This window comes from Cydia pomonella, chromosome 3 (genome assembly GCF_033807575.1).
Source record: "Cydia pomonella isolate Wapato2018A chromosome 3, ilCydPomo1, whole genome shotgun sequence".
Classification (NCBI taxonomy): domain Eukaryota; kingdom Metazoa; phylum Arthropoda; class Insecta; order Lepidoptera; family Tortricidae; genus Cydia; species Cydia pomonella.
In genome coordinates this window covers 20,016,972-20,036,982 of record NC_084705.1, presented here as the reverse complement: position 1 = coordinate 20,036,982, position 20,011 = coordinate 20,016,972, and the positions used below count along the sequence as shown (strand labels likewise).

At 38.0% G+C, this 20,011-nt stretch overlaps 1 protein-coding gene across 1 annotated transcript; it reads left to right on the top strand.

The window, feature by feature from the left end:
• Positions 1-641: 641 nt before the first annotated feature.
• Positions 642-19,235, top strand: LOC133516241 (hydroxylysine kinase). Its single transcript, XM_061849071.1, has 7 exons — positions 642-789; positions 6,929-7,233; positions 8,094-8,293; positions 11,078-11,197; positions 11,572-11,687; positions 17,892-18,081; positions 18,599-19,235. The coding sequence occupies exons 2-7, from the start codon at positions 6,951-6,953 to the stop codon at positions 18,803-18,805; spliced, it is 1,116 nt and encodes a 371-aa protein (XP_061705055.1). The 5' UTR covers positions 642-789; positions 6,929-6,950; the 3' UTR covers positions 18,806-19,235.
• Positions 19,236-20,011: the final 776 nt, after the last annotated feature.

Genomic DNA, 20,011 nt, shown 5'->3' with positions numbered 1-20,011 from the left:
TGACATGACATATCTAATCCATATCGTATCTTTAGCAAATGTTTGGCGTGTCTTAAAGTTCGAATCAGGCCGATTTTTGTGTAAGAAACTTTAACTGTGTCATGAACATATTTTCATTTTCGGTTTATATATTGCGAAGCGGTAGATTGTTGTAGCATTTTGCTGCAGCATTTTATATTCGTTTATATGACGACCGGTCTGGCCTCGTGGGTAGTGACCCTGCCTTCATGAAGCCGATGGTCCCCGGTTCAAATCCTGGTAAGGGATATTTGTTCCAGAGCCATGGGTGTTTTCTATGTATTTAAGTATTTATAAAATATTTTATATATTATATATATCTTTGTCTAAGTACCCTCAACACAAGCCTTATTGAGCTTACTGTGGGACTTAGTCAATTTGTGTAATAATGTCCTATAATATTTATTTATTACATTTTTATTTAATTTATAGAGGTGATGTTTTTACGGACAAAACTGCAGAGCTCGTGAACGTAAAGTTAGGCATGGAAGAGTTAATATAAGTTGTACCTACCTTGTTCAGAAGAATCACATACCATTGGCTCCCCTCTGACTCGAATGCCAAAACAATAGCGATCGCAATCGTCTCCTCTCGTTGGATATCTGTAAACTTAGGTTTAAAACCTGCCATTCAGATATGTGTCGTATTAGCACGGCGTAAGATCTTTCTGGATGTTACAATGTTTGAGCTCATTACGGTTTATCAGCTTGCGTAACTGTTTGCGCTTCAGACTGACGCTGATCAGTTGCAAAGAGACAGGACTCGTGTACGGTGAGTCGAATTTATTATTTTTTATGTAACTCCCTAAAATTTTATTAGGCTCGATTTTTCGTGTGTTTAATGTGTATTAAAATATGTATCAATTTATTTTGAATTACGATTCAAAAGTACCTTTTAATAATTGACCATTAAGTATTTTGTTTTATTTTTTTTCAATAAAAATCACTTTTTTATTGAAACAGGAATAAATAAATAATGTACTGTTTGTTGTATTATGAACTCATCGAGAGTTAAGGTTAACTGGTCAGAAATTAGCCGAGTCCTTTAGTATGCTTTATTATTAATAATTATTATCAATCAAAAAAGTCCAATGAAAACATAAATTAGGTAGGTATAATTTCAAGAAATAAAATCCAGCATAAATTTAAGTTAATATCATAAATTGATACTGAGATAATTTAACTCATTCCATTATTATGTTATGTAGTTTAAATAATGATAGTTACACAGGTCGCGCTCACTAGGTGTCGCTCTGCGTCATGTGACGGCACATATCGCACCGGCTGCCGGTAGGTGGCGATAGCGTCTAAATCAAAACTTCGTGTGATCGGTGATCGTGTCCTTATAAATAACGCTAATTTATTGTTCAAATTGATTACTGCTGATACATATGTCGGAGTACTTACCAAAACTAGCATTAATACAATTTAAATATCCTTCTAAATACCAATACACAACAGTAACTAACAGTCCTAATTTGGGTTTTTCCATTGCATTCATTGTGCGGATACTTACCAGGTCACTGGCTAACCTTATTATGGCCCTTGACAAGAATAATAACCGGCCAAGAACATGTCGGGCCACGCTCAGTGTAGGGTTCCGTAGTTACTCTTCCGTCACAATAAGCTAAACTGGAGCTTAAAGTTTTTTTTTTTTTTTATACTACGTCGGTGGCAAACAAGCATACGGCCTGCCTGATGGTAAGCAGTGTCCGTAGCCTATGTACACCTGCAACTCCAGAGGAGTTACATGCGCGTTGCCGACCCTAACCCCATCCCCCTCGTTGAGCTCTGGCAACCTTACTCACCGGCAGGAACACAACACTATGAGAAAGTATAGTAAATTGTTAGGGCCACGCTCAGTGTAGGGTTCCGTAGTTACTCTTCCGTCACAATAAGCTAAACTGGAGCTTAAAGTATAATAAATTGTTAACCAAGGGATGAAACGGTACCTTTCACCAGAGTTAAACAAATAGGCAAATTTGCATAATCAGTACCTAATTAAAGTAAGTCTTTTTACTATGAAGGGAAAACTTTTTGCGATAACTCAAAAACAGCTTAACTGATCATGTCCGCTATAGTTTTCATTTAATGTCTTTCTTAAGCTTTACTTCCACGATTTTTTTCATATTTTTGGACCTATGGTTCAAAAGTTAGAGGGGGGATGACACATTTTTTTTCTTTCGGAGCGATTATCTCCGAATGTATTCACTTTATTAAAAAGTGTTTTTTGAAAACCCCTATTAGTTTTGAAAGACCTTTTCAACGATACCCCACATTCTAGGGTTGAAGCGAAAAAAAAATTCACCCCCACTTTACGTGTAGGGGAGGTACCCTAAAAAAAAATTTAGATTTTATTGTACGACTTTGTCGGCTTTATTGATTTATACATCCATGCCAAATTTCAGCTTTCTAGCACTAACGACCACGGAGCAAAGCCTCGGACAGACAGACAGACGGACATGGCGAAACTATAAGGGTTCCTAGTTGACTACGGAACCCTAAAAAGTGTTTACTAAGCTACGACTTCTAAATCTCTAAAGATTCTATAGAATCTACAAAAAATGCTACATTGCCTACAATTATCATTGTCACTATCAGTAAAAATACTAATGATGAAACCGAAGTGGAAAAACTGTACTTAAATAAGCTAGAAAGATACAGACCCTTGACGCAAGAGTCCAAAGATGTGTCTGTCGCATGGACCTAGAATTACTGTCGCTTGATTTTATAAAAAAAAATCCTTTGTTTGATATTGATTTGCCATACTGTTGACAGATTATTCATGACAGTTTATCTTAAAAGAGTAATGCCAAATGTATATCAATGTCAAAACGTCAACGGTACGATCGAAATAGTTCCTATTTTTGCAAAAATATTGATTTGTTCAGGATGTCTAACCCTTTGAACGCTTTGTCATAAACACAAACATCACTCAAACGCCAAGCTCCTGGGCGCAAGTGAGCTAATGTAAACCTTACTCGACAGGGTGAAGATCACTTTGGCAGCGTACGTCATTTTTAGGGTTCCGTAGCCAAATGGCAAAAAACAGAACCCTTATAGATTTGTCGTGTCCGTCTGTCCGTCCGATTATGTCACAGCCACTTTTTTCCGAAACTATAAGAGCTATACTGTTCAAACTTGGTAAGTCTAAGTAGATGTATTCTTTGAACCGTATTAAGATTTTTACACAAAAATAGAAAAAAAACAATAAATTTTGGGGGTTCCCCATACTTAGAACTGAAACTCAAAAAACCTTTTTTCATCAAACCCATACGTGTGGGGTATCTATGGATAGGTCTTCAAAAATGATATTGAGATTTCTAATATCATTTTTTTTCTAAACTGAATAGCTTGCGCGAGAGACACTTCCAAAGTGAAAAAAAGTGTGTCCCCCCCCCTGTAACTTCTAAAATAACAGAATGAAAAATCTAAAAAATATATATGATATACATTACCATGCAAACTTCCACCGAAAATTGGTTTGAACGAGATCTAGTAACTAGTTTTTTTTAATACGTCATAAATGGTACGGAACCCTTCATGGGCGAGTCCGACTCGCACTTGGCCGCTTTTTTTAATCATTTTTTAAGACGACGACCCGCGCGAAATCGCCTTTTCGTTCAAACGTACTCGTAGTTCCCGTTTTCCTCTCTCATTATTGAAAATATTTTAACGCAATTTGTTGCGTATCAAATCATCTTAAGTGTACCTACGAAGACTGATTGTCTTGCGTATTTTCGAAATAATATAGTGAAGTGGCTACTGCCGGCCTAGCCAAGGTGACAATCGCTATCGCTTTGACAACGAATCGCTTTGTGTCTCTCTATCACTCTTCCATACTAGTACGACAGTGACAGTTGCGTTTAGATCGCTACGGAGCGTAACGCAGCGGCTTACGTGAGCAAATAACTCGCGAACGCAAAGCGGCGCGGGTGAATTCAATTCTTTGATACTGTAGTAAACGTAGATATAACGCGCGGCTGTGCCCGTGCCGGGCAGTCATTAAATAGCTACGATACTATCCATACGTGTGTTTGACTCAATCCTCCCGCTATACCGTTTACAACAGTGGCGACGAGGATGGGATTCGAAATTTCGAACCCACGCGTGCAATATGATGGAAGACGGAAGTCCTACGTGGGCGATCTCGTTGTGAATTCGAATGCCGTTGCGCCGCGCTGCATCGCGTCGCAATCGCGAGTTATTCGCTCACGTAAGCCGCTGCGTAAGCGATTTGCACGTTGGCTAAGCGGCCTGAGATGCTTAAATCGGACGTTATTCTGAGAGTAAGCAGCTGTAGTTGAAGAATTTATCATGTAATTAATTAACTTAATTATGTAAGAGTTGCTAATAGTATGATCTTTACAATTAGTTTTGTTGCTGCACGGTAGACAAGACACGTAGTGTAAGTAACTTGAAAACAAGTAACACAACAACAGTAAAATCATGAGATGGGTATTGGTTGGCCTTGTTTTGTAACAATAACAATGTTAAATATTATGTTACGTAGTGACGTATTGTAGGGACTATGTCTAGTTTTCGTCATTAAATAAGCAAGGCCACAGGAAGGGTTATGAATTATTATTTATGATATGATTTTAACAGACTGTAGATGTGTGTCATGTTTAAGGTGCCGTAGTTTCAGCAGAGTATTTGAAAAATCCTAGTGCTCTGTTCCTAAAAATATGTAAGCTCATTAATAATAAAACCATACATGCCCTCTTTTGAGTTGAATTGTGGCACCGCGTTGTCTTGACAACAATTTTTATTTGCAATCCACGCTAAACTGGTGTTTGCTCTATTTTGTTTGTTTTATAACCTGGAGCTAATTAAACTAACTACTCGCATAGAGATACCTCATGTCATTTGTATGTGCAAAGTTTTATTACGATATAACACGTAGTTTTAAAATGAGAACGAAACTCCGTTTGTATAGGAACGTGAAATTCGTCCGAGCTTGCTGCGGACTCTTAATCAGAGCAATACCTCGCCTTAATCAGATTATTATTTATTTTAAGTACAAAAGTAAATATTAAAGCCATCACAATAACACTAGTAGTAACGACATTGTGTGTAATCTGTGGTTAGGTTACAACGTATTCGAAAAGGTGCCATTGTACGATTTAAAACCGTGTACCTAAAAGACAGCGCCATATTATTATAGCGGTTGTAAGTGTTGCCACTATAGGCATATTTTGTTACAACTGTAAAGCGACAAGTAAGTAAAAATCGTTATAATTTCAATGGAATCTCATGATATAATATATCTTAGACAGTTCTGGACGATGGTGGTATTGGCAATTACATTAACATATTGTTGTTTTCAGTTAAAAATGAACTTGCTTGTTCGTTCTTCAAAAGAGTAGGGTAGGTGAATTACGGCCTGATTCGAAGAATGAGATACGATAACGATAAGTTCTGGTTTAGATAAGTTCTCATTTTGATATCGTTTGTATGTCGTATAATTGACAGAAGCAGCTCGATTCGGGCAACCAATGTCACTTTGACGTTAGAAATATCGTCGATAGATCTTTATTGGGATCACAGCGGAATCGAAATAAACGTCAATTTTGACATGTCGTTTAGTTATCGATCTTTTAAAGATCTTAAACGTGTCTTTATCATTCTTCGAATCGGAACGTTACTTTATTTTACGGCAATTATCCACTTATTTCTTTGTTCTTGTTTTCACCATACTATTGGAAATCTGTAGAATTTGCCGTCAATATTCTTGTTAATGTTTTTACAACTGTTTTAAAATCAATCAATATTTACTGCAAAACCTACGCCATTTGACAGCTCATACCAGAGACTAGAATCGAAATTTCGTTATCTGCCTCTCTGTTGCTTATGTAGATTCGAGCGATAGAGATTTCGTTTTTCGCGGCGCGGTAAGCTCTTAACCCCAATGGTGTGAGCGCTGTGATCGTTTCGGCTTCTCCCTGCTTTGCACGCAGCGCATATTGTATACTTACCTACTTATTAAGATGTTATAGGATGACATTAGTTGGGTATTAAAAAATCTACTGATTATCTAATATAAGTACAAGGTTTTATTATTTTCGTCTCGAGTTCCATAAGGTCGGATGTAGAATAAGTCAACTTTTCAGGAGAGCCAAAACAAAATTAACACTTTTGTTTGCCAATATGTCATGAACTATGTGAGCTATCTTGACCATTATTTTAAATTAATCAAGGTGTTTGTGCCTTTACTTTGAATAAGTAAAAACTTAGTCGTATAAAGTCGTATTTTTACATGCTTTCTCTATATTCTTCAAATATTTTAGGCATATGGTCTTAAGTTAAAATCCAAAACGTGGATCTGTTACTAAAACTAGTGGCTCTGTGAGCTGTAGTACTGGCGATAACATCATACGTCGAGTCATGATCACAGCGTACTCACAAATGGCCTTAAGTGCCATTATGTAAGACCTTAATGTCACTTAAGTCCTTTATGCGCATTTCCACTATTTTCAACATTTTCCAAAAAACGAAACGATAGAGGTATTTACGTAAGTAAATACTGAACCTGCTTACAAAGTTTCACGATAATCGGTTGAGAATTGCGACCTGTAGAGGAGAACATCCGGATATGCGAAAGCAGAATGCCCGAGTCAAAACGGAGACCTTCGCTAATGGTTCGGTCATTTATAGGCAAAAATTCATATCTACTAATATACCCTCAAAACATATCTGCATTTTAGACGCATAAGGTCTCAAGTCACTTACGTCATCTACAAAAACGAAAAAGACTTTTTGGCCGGATGTTCACATCCGATGTTATGTTATGACGAGATTAGGAATTAAAATCATATTCAATGTTCCATAAATAGGTTCATTCTAAAATTGTTCTATTCTACCGATTGGGCATTCCAATATTATTAGAAGTGAACCACACATTTTTTCAGAAACCATAAACCCTAAATCGAAATGGGAGAAAACATTCTAGAGCCGGGCAAAGTGATCAAACCGATCATCAACCACGATGAGGTGAAACTGCTAGTCGAACGTCTGTACGGCATCTCTGTGCAAGAGCTTATAGAGCTGAACAGCTACGACGACAAGAACTACAAGATAATCGAGGACCCGAACGTCAAGAACCCGCTCATCACGAACCACAGCGAGCACGGGTATGTGCTAAAGATCACGAATTCCATGGACACCCAAGATCGGGATACAATAGAGGCACAAAATGAGATTATGAACTTTTTGAGTAAGTGTTAAGTTCCCAGGCTTATCTTAAGAACTATAATCATCATCATCATATAATTAAGAGTTAGACTCTTGTCGGTGGAGCGATTTCCATGAGTGTCGGTCCTCTGCCTTCTCCTTGACAGCCTGAGTTGAGTTTTTCCTTTACTTGATCTATGTAGGTTCTCCTTGGTCTCCCCCTCCCGTCTCCTTGCCTTAACTCTCCCTTCAATTATGTTCTTGATATATTCGTCGTGTAGTAGCAGGTGTCCAAGCATTTTTCCTCTTCTATTTTCTATAGTTCTCAACAAACTCCTCTTCTCTCCTACCATGAGTAAAACCTCTACATTTGTTTTCTTCTCCATCAAACTGACCTTAGCCATTCGCCGCCAGCACCACATCCACATCTCAAAACAAGAACTATACTTTTACGTATTTGCCCATTGTATATTTTATCTAAAAAATAAAACTTCATTAATAAGTACCTAAATATAAACGGGACTAACGGGACTTTGGTGCCTTGCTTACATTTTTTTAAGTAATATATGTATGTATTTGGGGACTCCAAAACGTTATACAATTTAAATTTGGGGGACTACAGATATAAACCACATAATATTTTTCTGGGATTTCATTTATAGTCTGCCAAGCCATTTTTATGAGTAGAAAAGTCGCAAAATGTTACATTTACATGGGCGATCCACCAGTCGCGCCTACAGTTTTTAAATTTGCCGCCAATTTCCACTGACAAAATTTATTTATTTATTTAATGTATATAATATTAGCACTAACAGATAAACCTTACATGCTAACACTCAGATTACATTTGGGTATATTTACTTCTTAACTTATAATGGGCTTTAACAATAATTTTCGTTTCAGACACCCGGTCAGTGACGTGCCCAAAGCCGATCCGCAATGTTTACGGCCACCTTTACTCTGTGGAGACCATCGCGGGGAAGCAGCATGCCGTGAGGCTTCTGGAGTTCGTGCCAGGATCCCTGCTGAAGGACGTGCCCAGGAGCGACGCGCTCATGTACCAGATCGGCGAGTTCGTCGCCAACCTCGACAACAAGCTGCAGGTAAAGTGACCCTTGAACTATCACCGTACCTATCTAGAAGATTTTTCCGACAAGTATAAATATATTCCAAATAGTTACATAAGATTTGGTGATTCGTTTGAAGACAAGTCACATTTCCTGAAATACTAATCTAATTTGAACCCTGATGAAGTTGAAATTAAATTGACACATATGTGGTCGATAAATCGTACTATGGATATGTGTTAAAGATTATGATAGATAAAATTCGTCTTAATCGGGTTTTCAGACATTCTCTAAAATATGTCCATGGTTGTGTTTAATTTCAGTGACTTCAGCACTCAGAATGCCAGAAATATCAGAATAGTCGAATTAAATTAAATTTCTAAATTGGTGTATTAATACTTAGTACCTGACAAAATCCGTGTTTAAGCATAACATGTGCATTTCACGGTGAGCCTGTTAACGAGTATGACAATGTACGGCCTTGAGCGCATGAGCTTGTCTCACATGTCAGCTGATAGTTTGTTATAGATCACTCCAACACATCTAGGACAAGGATGCGTGGATTGCTCTAACGAGGGAAAATGTTGATAAGCAAGATTTTTTTTAATAAACTGCTGAGGCAAGTGCAATGTTAACGGAAAACTCATGGGTCCGGTTTTCATTATCTTAGATAATAATATACATTTTAAAGTTCGAATAACAATTATTGATACAGAAATAAAACCAAACTGTGTGACATTATACCCTCCTTTGGGTCTTTTGCGTCGGGTAAAAAGCGCAACTCTCTAAGGTAGGTAATGTAAGTTGTACGTAGGTTGTATTTTACAGGTGACATAAGTAGTACAGATGTTGACTGACAAGTCAATCAGCTTTTTTTTTTCAAATTGTTAAAACGATGGCTTAGATGGCATGGAGGTTTTTTACGGATTTTAATGCTAATCAGTGATACCTATCACTCATCTGTAATGTCCTAAATGATGTACTTTTTGCAATTTGGATTAGGTATCTAGTTCATTTGGGATAATAGACAAAGTGTCAAAAATTACTGCGGTTTACGGTTTCCCAATTATTTTCCAGTAATTTATTTGGTACATAATGTGAAATAAATCAAATAATTATCTGAACTTCATAGTTACGCCAGTCGTGCGCAATGCCGAAATCAAACACGAAGAGTTCCTATCGACAATGTAATGAGATATATTTATAAGAGGAACTTTATTACTTAATATTTTAACTGCATATTTACTAAAAAAACTGTGATGTGAAACATTTCGATTTCCCCAACGGTCTTTTATTAGAGTCAATTCAGCTCAATTGAGACAGTAATAGGACAGCATTGGGGACAATGACATTTCAGACACGAAAGGGACATGGCTGCTGCATTGCTGAGAACCTACTTGAAAGTGTGTAGTTAATGTCACAGAAACGACGATATTAGTACCTAACTACGGTAGGTAGGTAAACACTTTATTGTACATAAAACAATGAATCATTATAAATATTTATACATACACTTTGTAGAAAAGCGAATGTATCCTCTTGCGAGGGATCTTTTCCATCTAACCTAACCTACATTTTTAGGTTGTAATCACGTTGTAATTGTAATGCATGCAGTTTCTGTTCCAAGTGTAAAGCATTAGCAATCTCACAAGGTTGCGATGTCATCAGTAACCATAAAACAAAGTCGGATTACGTTTCTATTTAGCGCCATCTTGTATTATATGGTGGCACTTTGGATATACCGCTTGGCTAGCAATGCTCGTGCTTGCAAGGTTAATCTCACCCGATATGATCGGATCGAGTTGATTTCGTTTCTCGACAGATGGAACTAGTAGGTGGTAGGAGTTGAAGTGAGTTGAAGCGTTGAAGGCATATCCGAATGGGATATGCCTTCAACGCTTCAACACACTTAGGAATGTCATATTATTTAAATATCACTTAACCGTTTGAACTGCTGTAAACCTTTTTCCCTCTGATCGATTTTGGCCACTTCCTAATTTGTATCTATCCTAACTTGTCCACTTCCGAATTCGTCCACTCCAACATCGTCCTTTTGCTAAGTTGTCACTTTATAGATTCCGAAGTTGACTACTTCCTAAACAGTCATTTCTCTATTCGTAGTAAAACATTTCTTTCACAAGTTAACTAGAAAGATACAAATTAGGAAGTGGCCAAAGTTGACCGGAGGGACCTTTTGGAATGCAAGAAGTTAATGCTAATACCTACTAAGCAGTAACCAACCAACCCTATACCCAACAAGGCCTAGTTTACCCTCTGGGTTGGGAGGTCAGATGGCAGTCGCTTTCGTAAAGAACTAGTGCCTACCCCAAATTTAAATCTTGGGTTTAGTTGTCAAGCGGACCCCAGGCTCCCATGAGCCATGGCAAAATGCCGGGACAACGCGAGGAAGAAGAAGAAGGAGAGACCTACTAAGTAGTAACCGTGGTATATATTTATTGATCACAAAGATGCAACTAACCAACTAGATTTCAACATCAAGTCAATTGCCCCCACAGGGAGGTTTAAATTCGTTTTATATTCGTTTGTTGTCGTCATATGTTTCGAAGTCTATAGTCAAGTCAAAGTTCCCACTTTGTCGCTTACCACAAGGACGAGATATGCTTGTTTCTTTATAAGTACGAATAACCTGTCAAAGCGTCCTTATGGCATGCGACAAAGTGGGACTTTTTGCTTGGAAACGACACGTATACTTACTTACTATGTAGGTACAGCAACAAGCTTTATAAAAATGTCGCTGTCTTGCCTTGTCTTCCCATAGGTACAAGGCCTTACACACAATGTTTAACAAAATGCTTGCAGAACTTCAACCACTCGGGTCTAGCTGGGCGGGTGCACATCTGGATGCTAAGCAAGGTTCCTGAACTCGACAAGTTCAAGTTCGTCATCAAGGACCAGGAGAAACTCGATTTGGTCGAAGAGGTAAGCTTCGTTCCTCATTCTATCTTTATCCACCAAATTGTGAAACAAAGATAAGATTATTCAATAATTTGACTACACCAAGTTGGCAAACCAAAGATTGAACGTCGAAAAGCTGATCAAGGAATAATCTCAATTTTTTTAAGGACTGTCATTTTAGTCGGTTTTCCCAAGAAACTCAAATAGAGACGAACTTCACAAAGTTCACCGTGGAAAACTTTAACTCTTTTCCAGGCCGCACAAAAAGTAATTTACCCACCTTAAAAAATGTATGCGAAGAGCTATAAGATTAGTCAAAATAATAAGAGCCACTATTATTTAGAATACTGCGTCAGCAAAGATACTTCTAACAGTTCCTAATCATTACGTTAATTCAGGTGATTGAGGAATTTAAGTACGCTGTGGTGCCGCGGCTGGATGAACTGGAACGTGGCGTCGTGCACGGAGATGTCAACGAGATGAACCTCATCGTGGGACTAAAGCCCGGTGGCAGGTAAATGCCACAACTATCCAAGTTTTAGAACATGTACCTGGAGTCATGCCTAGTTGAGCGAGTCAGATGTTGTTCAACACACTCTGCCCTGTAAAGTATTAAGAATCGCACAGTCACAAATCTTGTAAAGTCACAAGTATCTCTCTGTGTCAAATCCTCTCCTTAAAACTTTATCAGCACAATGTCAGTTAGGTAATCATATTTGTCCATCCATGTTCATAGTGTCGTTATTTGTTTTCTAACCTCTCATTATTTTTTTTTTTTTTTTTTTAATCTTTATTGAAAAAAGGGTTTTTTCACAATTGAAAATGTCACCCTTATTGTGACATAGCAAAACAAATCAACTCTTATTAATAATTATCTACGCTTAATACCTAGGTTAACAATCTCATATAGCTTCTTCACCTGTTTTGATTGCGGGTAGGCCAAAATTAAATTAACTTCACCTATATCATATAAATCACAATTGTATTTTTGCATGAAGTTTATCCTCTCAGCCTCGTTTCGAACACATTCCACCAAGATATGGAACACATCTTCTTTCACTTCACATTCGGTACAGTTTGGTGACTGGTTCTTACCCATTATAAATCCAAAACTATTAAGTGGAATGTGTCCGGAACGCAGCCTGAGAGCAGTAACAACATCTGATCTGGCCATATTTAACCCTGCAAACCAAGGAATCCGTAGCAGATTGGGTTGTATAGTCCTATACCAGATACCTTTGCTTAGTGATCTTTCATTAAAATATTGTTTCCACATATCACAGCACTTCTGTTTTACTGCATACAAAAGATCACTATGGCATGGTAACCACCTAGTTACAAGTCCGTCCGTGGACGCCTCTTTAGCGAGTCGGTCTGCCGCCTCGTTGCCCGGTATCCCAATATGTGACGGTACCCATTGCAAAACTATGACTGCTTTATTTGCCTGCAAGTTGCGAATCGACCTTAATATGCTATAGGCTATCGGTGCGCCTCGATAGTTCGAGGTGCATCGAGCCAAGTGCTGTAAACCGCTTCTTGAGTCTGTAAATACCACGAAGCTACCCGTATCGAGCGACTCAATGTAGGAGAGGGCTTCTGCAATTGCCAGCAATTCAACATTCATAGAGGATGTCTTGACCTTCAACTGCAACTTAATACTACTATTTATCTGAGGGTCAAGTACAGCCAGACCGGAATCACTGGTATCCCTAGAACCGTCTGTATAAATGTGATAATAATTTGAGTAAGTTGATGTAATAAAGTCCGTACATGTTTTTCTTAAACTGACTGGGTCACATTGACGTTTAGGTATATTTATATTACTAATATTAAACTTTAAAACCTCAGTTAAATCTATATCACTGACCCACGTATTTAAGGAAAACATCTCTAATTGGTTAGTTGAGTACATTACCTTCGATTTGAAATACTCATGTGTTTCTACTAACAATGGCTTCTTTTTTCGTCTCCAAAACCGGTTTTGAGTGTTTATGGTTAGGTTGTCTACAATATCAATATTATCAGCACGAACGAAAGACTTCGACTTGAGCCAGTATTTACTCGCCAGATATAATCTACGGATATAAAGCGGTGGGAGGTGCAGTTCATATTCCATAACATGTATTGCCGTACTTTTTATGAATCCTCCTATTGTACGCATGCACTGATTCTGAAGTTTATCTAACCTACTCAAACTTTTTTTGGTACTAGTGTCATATAGAAAACTGGCATAGTCCAATCTGCTACGAATAGATGCTATATATAGTCTCCTTAAATATGTTTGGTGCATACCCCACCCAGGGCCAGCTAAAATTTTAAAAACGTTTAAAAATCGGTAAGAATTTTCTACAATAACCTTTATATGTTTGTTCCATTTTAAATGTCTGTCCAGCCAAAGGCCCAAATATTTTATGTCCTCTACTGTTTCTAAGGGAATATCATTTATTTGAAGACAAACAGAGTCCCTCAAAAAACCTCTTTTAAATACGCAAACTTTGCTTTTAGATGTCGAAATGTCCAACCCGATATATGACAATAACACTGAAAATATATTAAGCGCAGCTTGCAGTTTTTGTACACTCTCGCCTAGTTTCTGACCCGTAACAAACATAACAAAATCATCTGCGTACTGTGAGACGTGTATATCCTCGTATTTTTTAACGGTGTTACATATATTTAAGGTTGCTAAATTAAAAAGAAAAGGAGACATAGGATCCCCTTGTGCTAGGCCCTGACTAGTACTTCTACAGATAATAGATTTGTCATCTATCAATATACTTAAATTCCTGTGTTTCAAAAAATTCCAAATATAACGACATATTTTTGACCCAACTCCAATTTTATCCAGTATGCCTAACAAGAAACAAACATCTACATTGTTATATGCGCTATTCACATCTACAAAACATGCTATTGTGTGCTGATTATCCCCAAAACCGGTTTGAATTTTCGATACTAAATAAGTTAAATTATCCAAGGTCGATCTACATTTCCTAAAACCAGTGGTGTATTGCGATAGAATGTTTTTTCTTTCCACATACCATTCCATGCGATTTGTAATGATAATATGAAACAATTTACATAAGCAGGACATCATCGATATGGGTCGTAAAGATTCCGAATGGGGTTTAGGTATAGGAATAATATTAATATCTCGCCATTGTATTGGTACAAAACCGGTACTTAGAAATTGATTAAACAAATTTAAAAGGATGCATTTTGCGTTATCAGGTAAGTTTTTTATCATGGAATAGGAGATATTATCAAGCCCGGGTGAGGTGTCCTTATGGCGGATATTTCGTTCTAATTCCTGTTTTGTAATAGGACGTTCTACTAGTGAATTACTAGAGCTGAAAAGTAAGTCTTCTCTGCTGACGTAATCCGGCGTTAAACTGTATAAGAGTTGTTGCGCCCGTTCTTGGTCCACATGGGGTCCCCTATTGTTATACCCTTTAAACCACCTCATTTTTCGCCACATATCAGCTTGTGTAACATTTTCATTTAGCGATGAACAAAAATTTTGCCATGATGTATCTCTCGCTTTCCGAATTAATCTCTGGGATTCCTGTACTCTGAGTTGAAGATGCTCTAAATTGTTAGGAGTTGGGTTTTTCCTAAATTGTGAAAGTGCTAACCGCCGCATTGCTACCGATTTCGACAGGGCTGGATTCCAATAAGGTTTTGGTGAAAAATTACTGTTAGGCTTGCAACAAATTTTAATAGATGGAATATGTAAGTCAGCTGCCATAAAAATATATTCTATAAAACTGTCATATGAAGATTGCAAATTATTCGTCACTTTAAAATTGACAAACAGATTAGTTAGCAGGTTTTTATATGAATCCCAATCAGCTGCCTTTAAATTTCTACGACTCAAACTTGCGTCACCTGTGGAGTTGTCCCAACAACTGGCAGAAATTTTAATCATAAAATGATCGCTTCCCAAACTTTCATTTAAAATCTTCCAATCGAAGCACAGTGCGATATCTGACGATGCGAAAGTCACATCTGGCGACGACTGTTGTAAATGATTGTTAGCTAACCGTATACGAGTCCTCTCCCCATTATTAAGAGACACAAACTCATTACCAATTGAACTATCTAGTAACTGGGATCCTCTCTGGTCAATTTTATACGACCAGTTAGTGTGGTGACCATTAAAATCACCCATAATTAATGTTTTTCTATTAAATCTTGAGAATAGGACCTCCCAATCGCTAAGACTAGTTTTGACCGAAGAAGGGCAGTACACTGATAAAATATTTTCTAATCGGTCGCAATTAAATAATTTTAAGCAGACTATCTGTATGCCCGGATTATTATTTTCTATATCTATAGCCTTACATTTTATAGATTTATGAACTAAAAGGGCCACACCACCGTATGAGTCGTCTCTGTCGTGTCGGAAAATATTGAAATTGTTTACCTTTAAGTAGCTGTTAGGTTCTAACCACGTCTCACTCACGGCTGCAATATGGATTTTATCCATTATTAAAATATTTTCTAAAAGCAACACTTTCGGTCGAAGACTTTGAGCATTCCACTGCAATAGGTTTAACTTAACTTGTTTACGTGAACTTCCCATTTAAGATATCTATTAAGTTTTTAACAACCGGCCAGTCTGAAATATTTTCCACGCACAGCAAAATAAACCACTCGATGCAACACTTAATAACTTGGAACACTTTGTCCTTAAAACTTATTTTTTTAACAAATATTATGTCTTTTAATTTGCCTAAAAGCTCACTAAGAAAATTTTTGTCTATTTTCTTTTCTTTTTCTGCCTCCGCTTCGCGCGAACCTGATTGATCTAAACATTCATCTCTGTCGATTGTAAACTTCTCTTCTAATATGTGACGTCTCACTTGTTTTGGTACTCGCTGTCTAGGGCTCGCTGACTGCTTCGGTTTAGACTCTTCATGAATTTGTGCTTTTGTCAGAACTGTTGTGAATAATGGCGTACAGTCAGAGGTTTTCACCGTGGTGATTTCAGTTTGAGTTTTTAACTGAGGGAATACTTTATTACTTAGATCCATCTCGTTTGGCTTCTGTATGGCATGTTCAGGTTCAACATATACCTGCAAGGCTTTTCTATAGGTACAATTAAATTCCGCCATAATTTCTCTCAGTCTCCTCTCTTTGCGAAATACAGGGCATATTCTCTGTAAAGCCATATGGTTACCTCCACAATTCACACATTTAAATGTTGTTGCCATACAATTTTCATGCTTGTCACCACACTTTGGGCATATGTTTTCTTTCGATGGACATCTTTTCGTAGTGTGACCTATTTTCCAACAACGCGCACACTGTGTTACCGGGAAAACAAACGGCTCAACTTGGATCTGCAAGTTATCCACGAAAACGTGAGGCGGCAACCATGGACCCTCAAAACAAAGACGTACACACTCACTTGCAGCCCATCCCATACCTTCTGTACTGCGTTTATTAAGGCGTTTTACTGAAACCAATTTTGACTGATGCCTACACTCAATACTTTTTAATATTTCTTCGTCCGACAGCTCAAGGTCGACATCCCTTATAATACCGTATGACACATTGTTTTCCCACACCTTTTGAATTCTCCACCCTTTGTCAATAAGCGCTTGACACTTCTCGATACTTTCTGCGCATTTTGTAGAACAAGATATATTGATTTTATAAGGGTTAAGGTATTTTACTCTTTTAATATCTGTTAATCCTAATTCTTTTAATATTTTTGCAAATGCAAACTGTTTTGGCAGTTTATTTACACTCGAAATGTAAAGTTCTGACTCAGCGGTCTTCATCTTCTTCTCTTTATTGCTTTTCACTGTTATCCACTCCTCCTCTCCATTATCGTCATCCCTTTCCCTCTTATCCGCTCTAAGGTTTGATTCATCTCCTACTTCCATTTCTTCTTCCTCCGAGTTTTGGTGTCCTCTTAAATACCCATCATTCTCTGGCGAACTATTTAACGATCCATCTACCGATAAGGCATCTGTGTTTTCCTGGTCATTACCGGCCATTTTTGCTTAGCAAAGCAACCAGCCACACGTAGTGGCCGGCCGGCCGCTTAATAGATAAGAAGCCGCTGCGATAATAACAATACGATACAGGTAAACAAAGTAATTAACCAAGCACGACTGTTTCGTACGAATGCCGTACCGCAACTGATGAACCTCTCATTATTTAATGTAGGTCTCTGAGTGCGTCAGTATTGAAGGTGTGCTGTCAAATCCTGGACGGGATCATGTTGAGGTAAACCAAGGGACCAAGGGAATGTTGCTTGAAGGCCTTGGCTTACCTCGCATTTATGTTACTTCTAAATGTAAACAAACAAATCTGTCTAACCCTTTCGTGCTTACAAATTTCGCATTGAAGGGAACCCATTCGTTGATGAAGATGACCTTCAATGTCAGAAGACTTAAGTATAAAATATGCAATTCATTGAAAAGCAAAATGTATGCACAAAATGATACCTATAGTACAATTTCACTAACAATATTTTAAGTAGATATTCTAACTTATGGTGAAACATGATCTGTACCTACTGTATAGGTAGTCTTTTAAACCTGACAGCCTGACATGTTCTCATAAATGATGGGATTGTTTTAATATGAGTGGTAAATAATGTTTAATAAATTGTATATTTATCTAATAATCAAACAAATATAACTATGCGGTTCCAACTCCTTTTACGCCAAGAAAAATTAGAAGTTTATTCCAATATTTCCAGCTCCTCGGACTACCGTATAACTGGCATCATAGACTTCGGCGACATCCAGGACTCTTACTACGTATTTGAGCTGGCCATCGCCATAACCTACGCGATTCTTCTAACAGGAGACCCCGCGACGGGAGGACTCGTGCTAGCTGGGTACACCGTTACCCGTCGCCTGCCTGACGAGGAATACCGTCTACTCAAGGTTTGTCTAACGCCTTATCATACATATTCGAACCACAGATATTATACACCTACACGAGGTTCCTCTCTAACTTCAGACATCACGAGAAGATTCGTATTAGGCGAAGACGCCGTAACGCCCGTAACCCACCGCCACCCGCACGAGAAATACCGTCTGGTCGGTTAGTCTAATATTACCTCATTGCTGTTCGAGCTGCTGCCTTGACCATGACCAAAATGGTCTGATGCTCAGTAGCATCCCAGCTAGAGATCCTGTAAACAGGTAGAAGGCAGGCAGATGAGGTAAACCATCTTGCTATTCTAAGGACTCATGCTACTTTGGTTTAGGTATCACACACCTTCTCAAAAACTTGACTCAATTGGTAATATCTTGATTCTGGGTGGGCCATCCCAAAGTATTTTAACCTTAGTTTTTCATTCAAGGAAGGATGTGACCCATTCCCAATTAGTTAGTTGTGCTGTTTGTAGATATGGTCTTATCCTATCAGATAGCTCTAACTATTGAATTCTATCTCCAGACTCTGGTCTCCGCGCGCCTAGTCCAGTCGCTGGTGATCGGCGCCTACACGGCGGCCAATGACCCCGACAACAAATACGTGAGCTCCACCGAGAAGGCAAACGGCTGGGAGCTGCTCCGCAAGATCCGCAAGCACCGGCCCAGCGCCGACGAGACCGACCCCACTGATTGGAAGACCATCGCTAATGAATATCTCACCAGGAGTTAAAATGCTAACAATTGCGAGCTGTGTCATAGAAATTAAGTTGTGCTGAAATGTATCTATAAGGTTAAATGATGCCGATTCACTCTGGCATTTTCTAAGTGACAAAAAATATGGTGTAACTCCAAAGGTAATCAAATATTGCCTGTTTGAAACGAAGTCATTTACCTGTTTACTATTAGTAGAGGTTGTAGTGGGGCTTTTTATTTAAAACTAAAGAAAGTATTTTTGTTATTAAAACGCGAAGATGTATATTTTCTCTTAATTAATTGCGTTTGTAAATATTATTTTAAAAATGTATTTAAAGTATTCTTTCGAGTATTAAATAAGTTCGTTGACCAAAAGTAATAGAGTGCAACCAATAATGAAGTCTAGACAATAATAATCATAAGTAATGTACCTATTGTTATCTTCATAATAAAGAAAAAATTAATTTTCTATCATTTCTCATTTGTATCAGAAACTCGAATATAGTTACCTACATTATTTCATTACTTTATTGTTAATTTATGATCCTGCAATCAACACCTACCTAAATAAAAGCTCCTATCTCAAGTTGGCTGATAATACGATTCATTAGCGTGAGTATTCTCAATTATTCCTCAAATAATGAGCATAAACTAACGTATCGTTTACAGTTGGCGCATGAATTGGATCGTTATTGCCTTGTCTGACTTGTCGACCACCCAGTGCATGGCGCATAGCACATCATTTGCACATGCACACCATCCCACTTGTACAGCTCGAAATAAAACATACTTTTACATGTCAAATAAAAAAATGCCTGCCTGAGATTTACTACGTGAGCCATAATAATCTTTTACCAGGAGCCGGAAGCTGTGTAAATATGAAATATAACTATACTGCTGACAAAAACTATATCTAAGTTTTAAAGTTCATCGGGTGTCTATTTAGATATTCTGTTGCTACGTGCACGTGCACTCCAGCCCTACCCCAGCCGGCCAGGTCAACGTGTGACTAAAGTTTTGATTGTTAACTAACGATATGACTTGACTTTTTTTTTCTTCCTCGCGTTGTTCCGGCATTTTGACACCGCTCCTGGGAGCCTGGGGTCCGCTTGACAACTAATCCCAAGATTTGGCGTAGGCACTAGTTTTTACGAAAGCGACTGCCATCTGACCTTCCAACCCAGAGGGTAAGCTAGGCCTTGTTGGGATTAGTCCGGTTTCCTCACGATGTTTTCCTTCACCG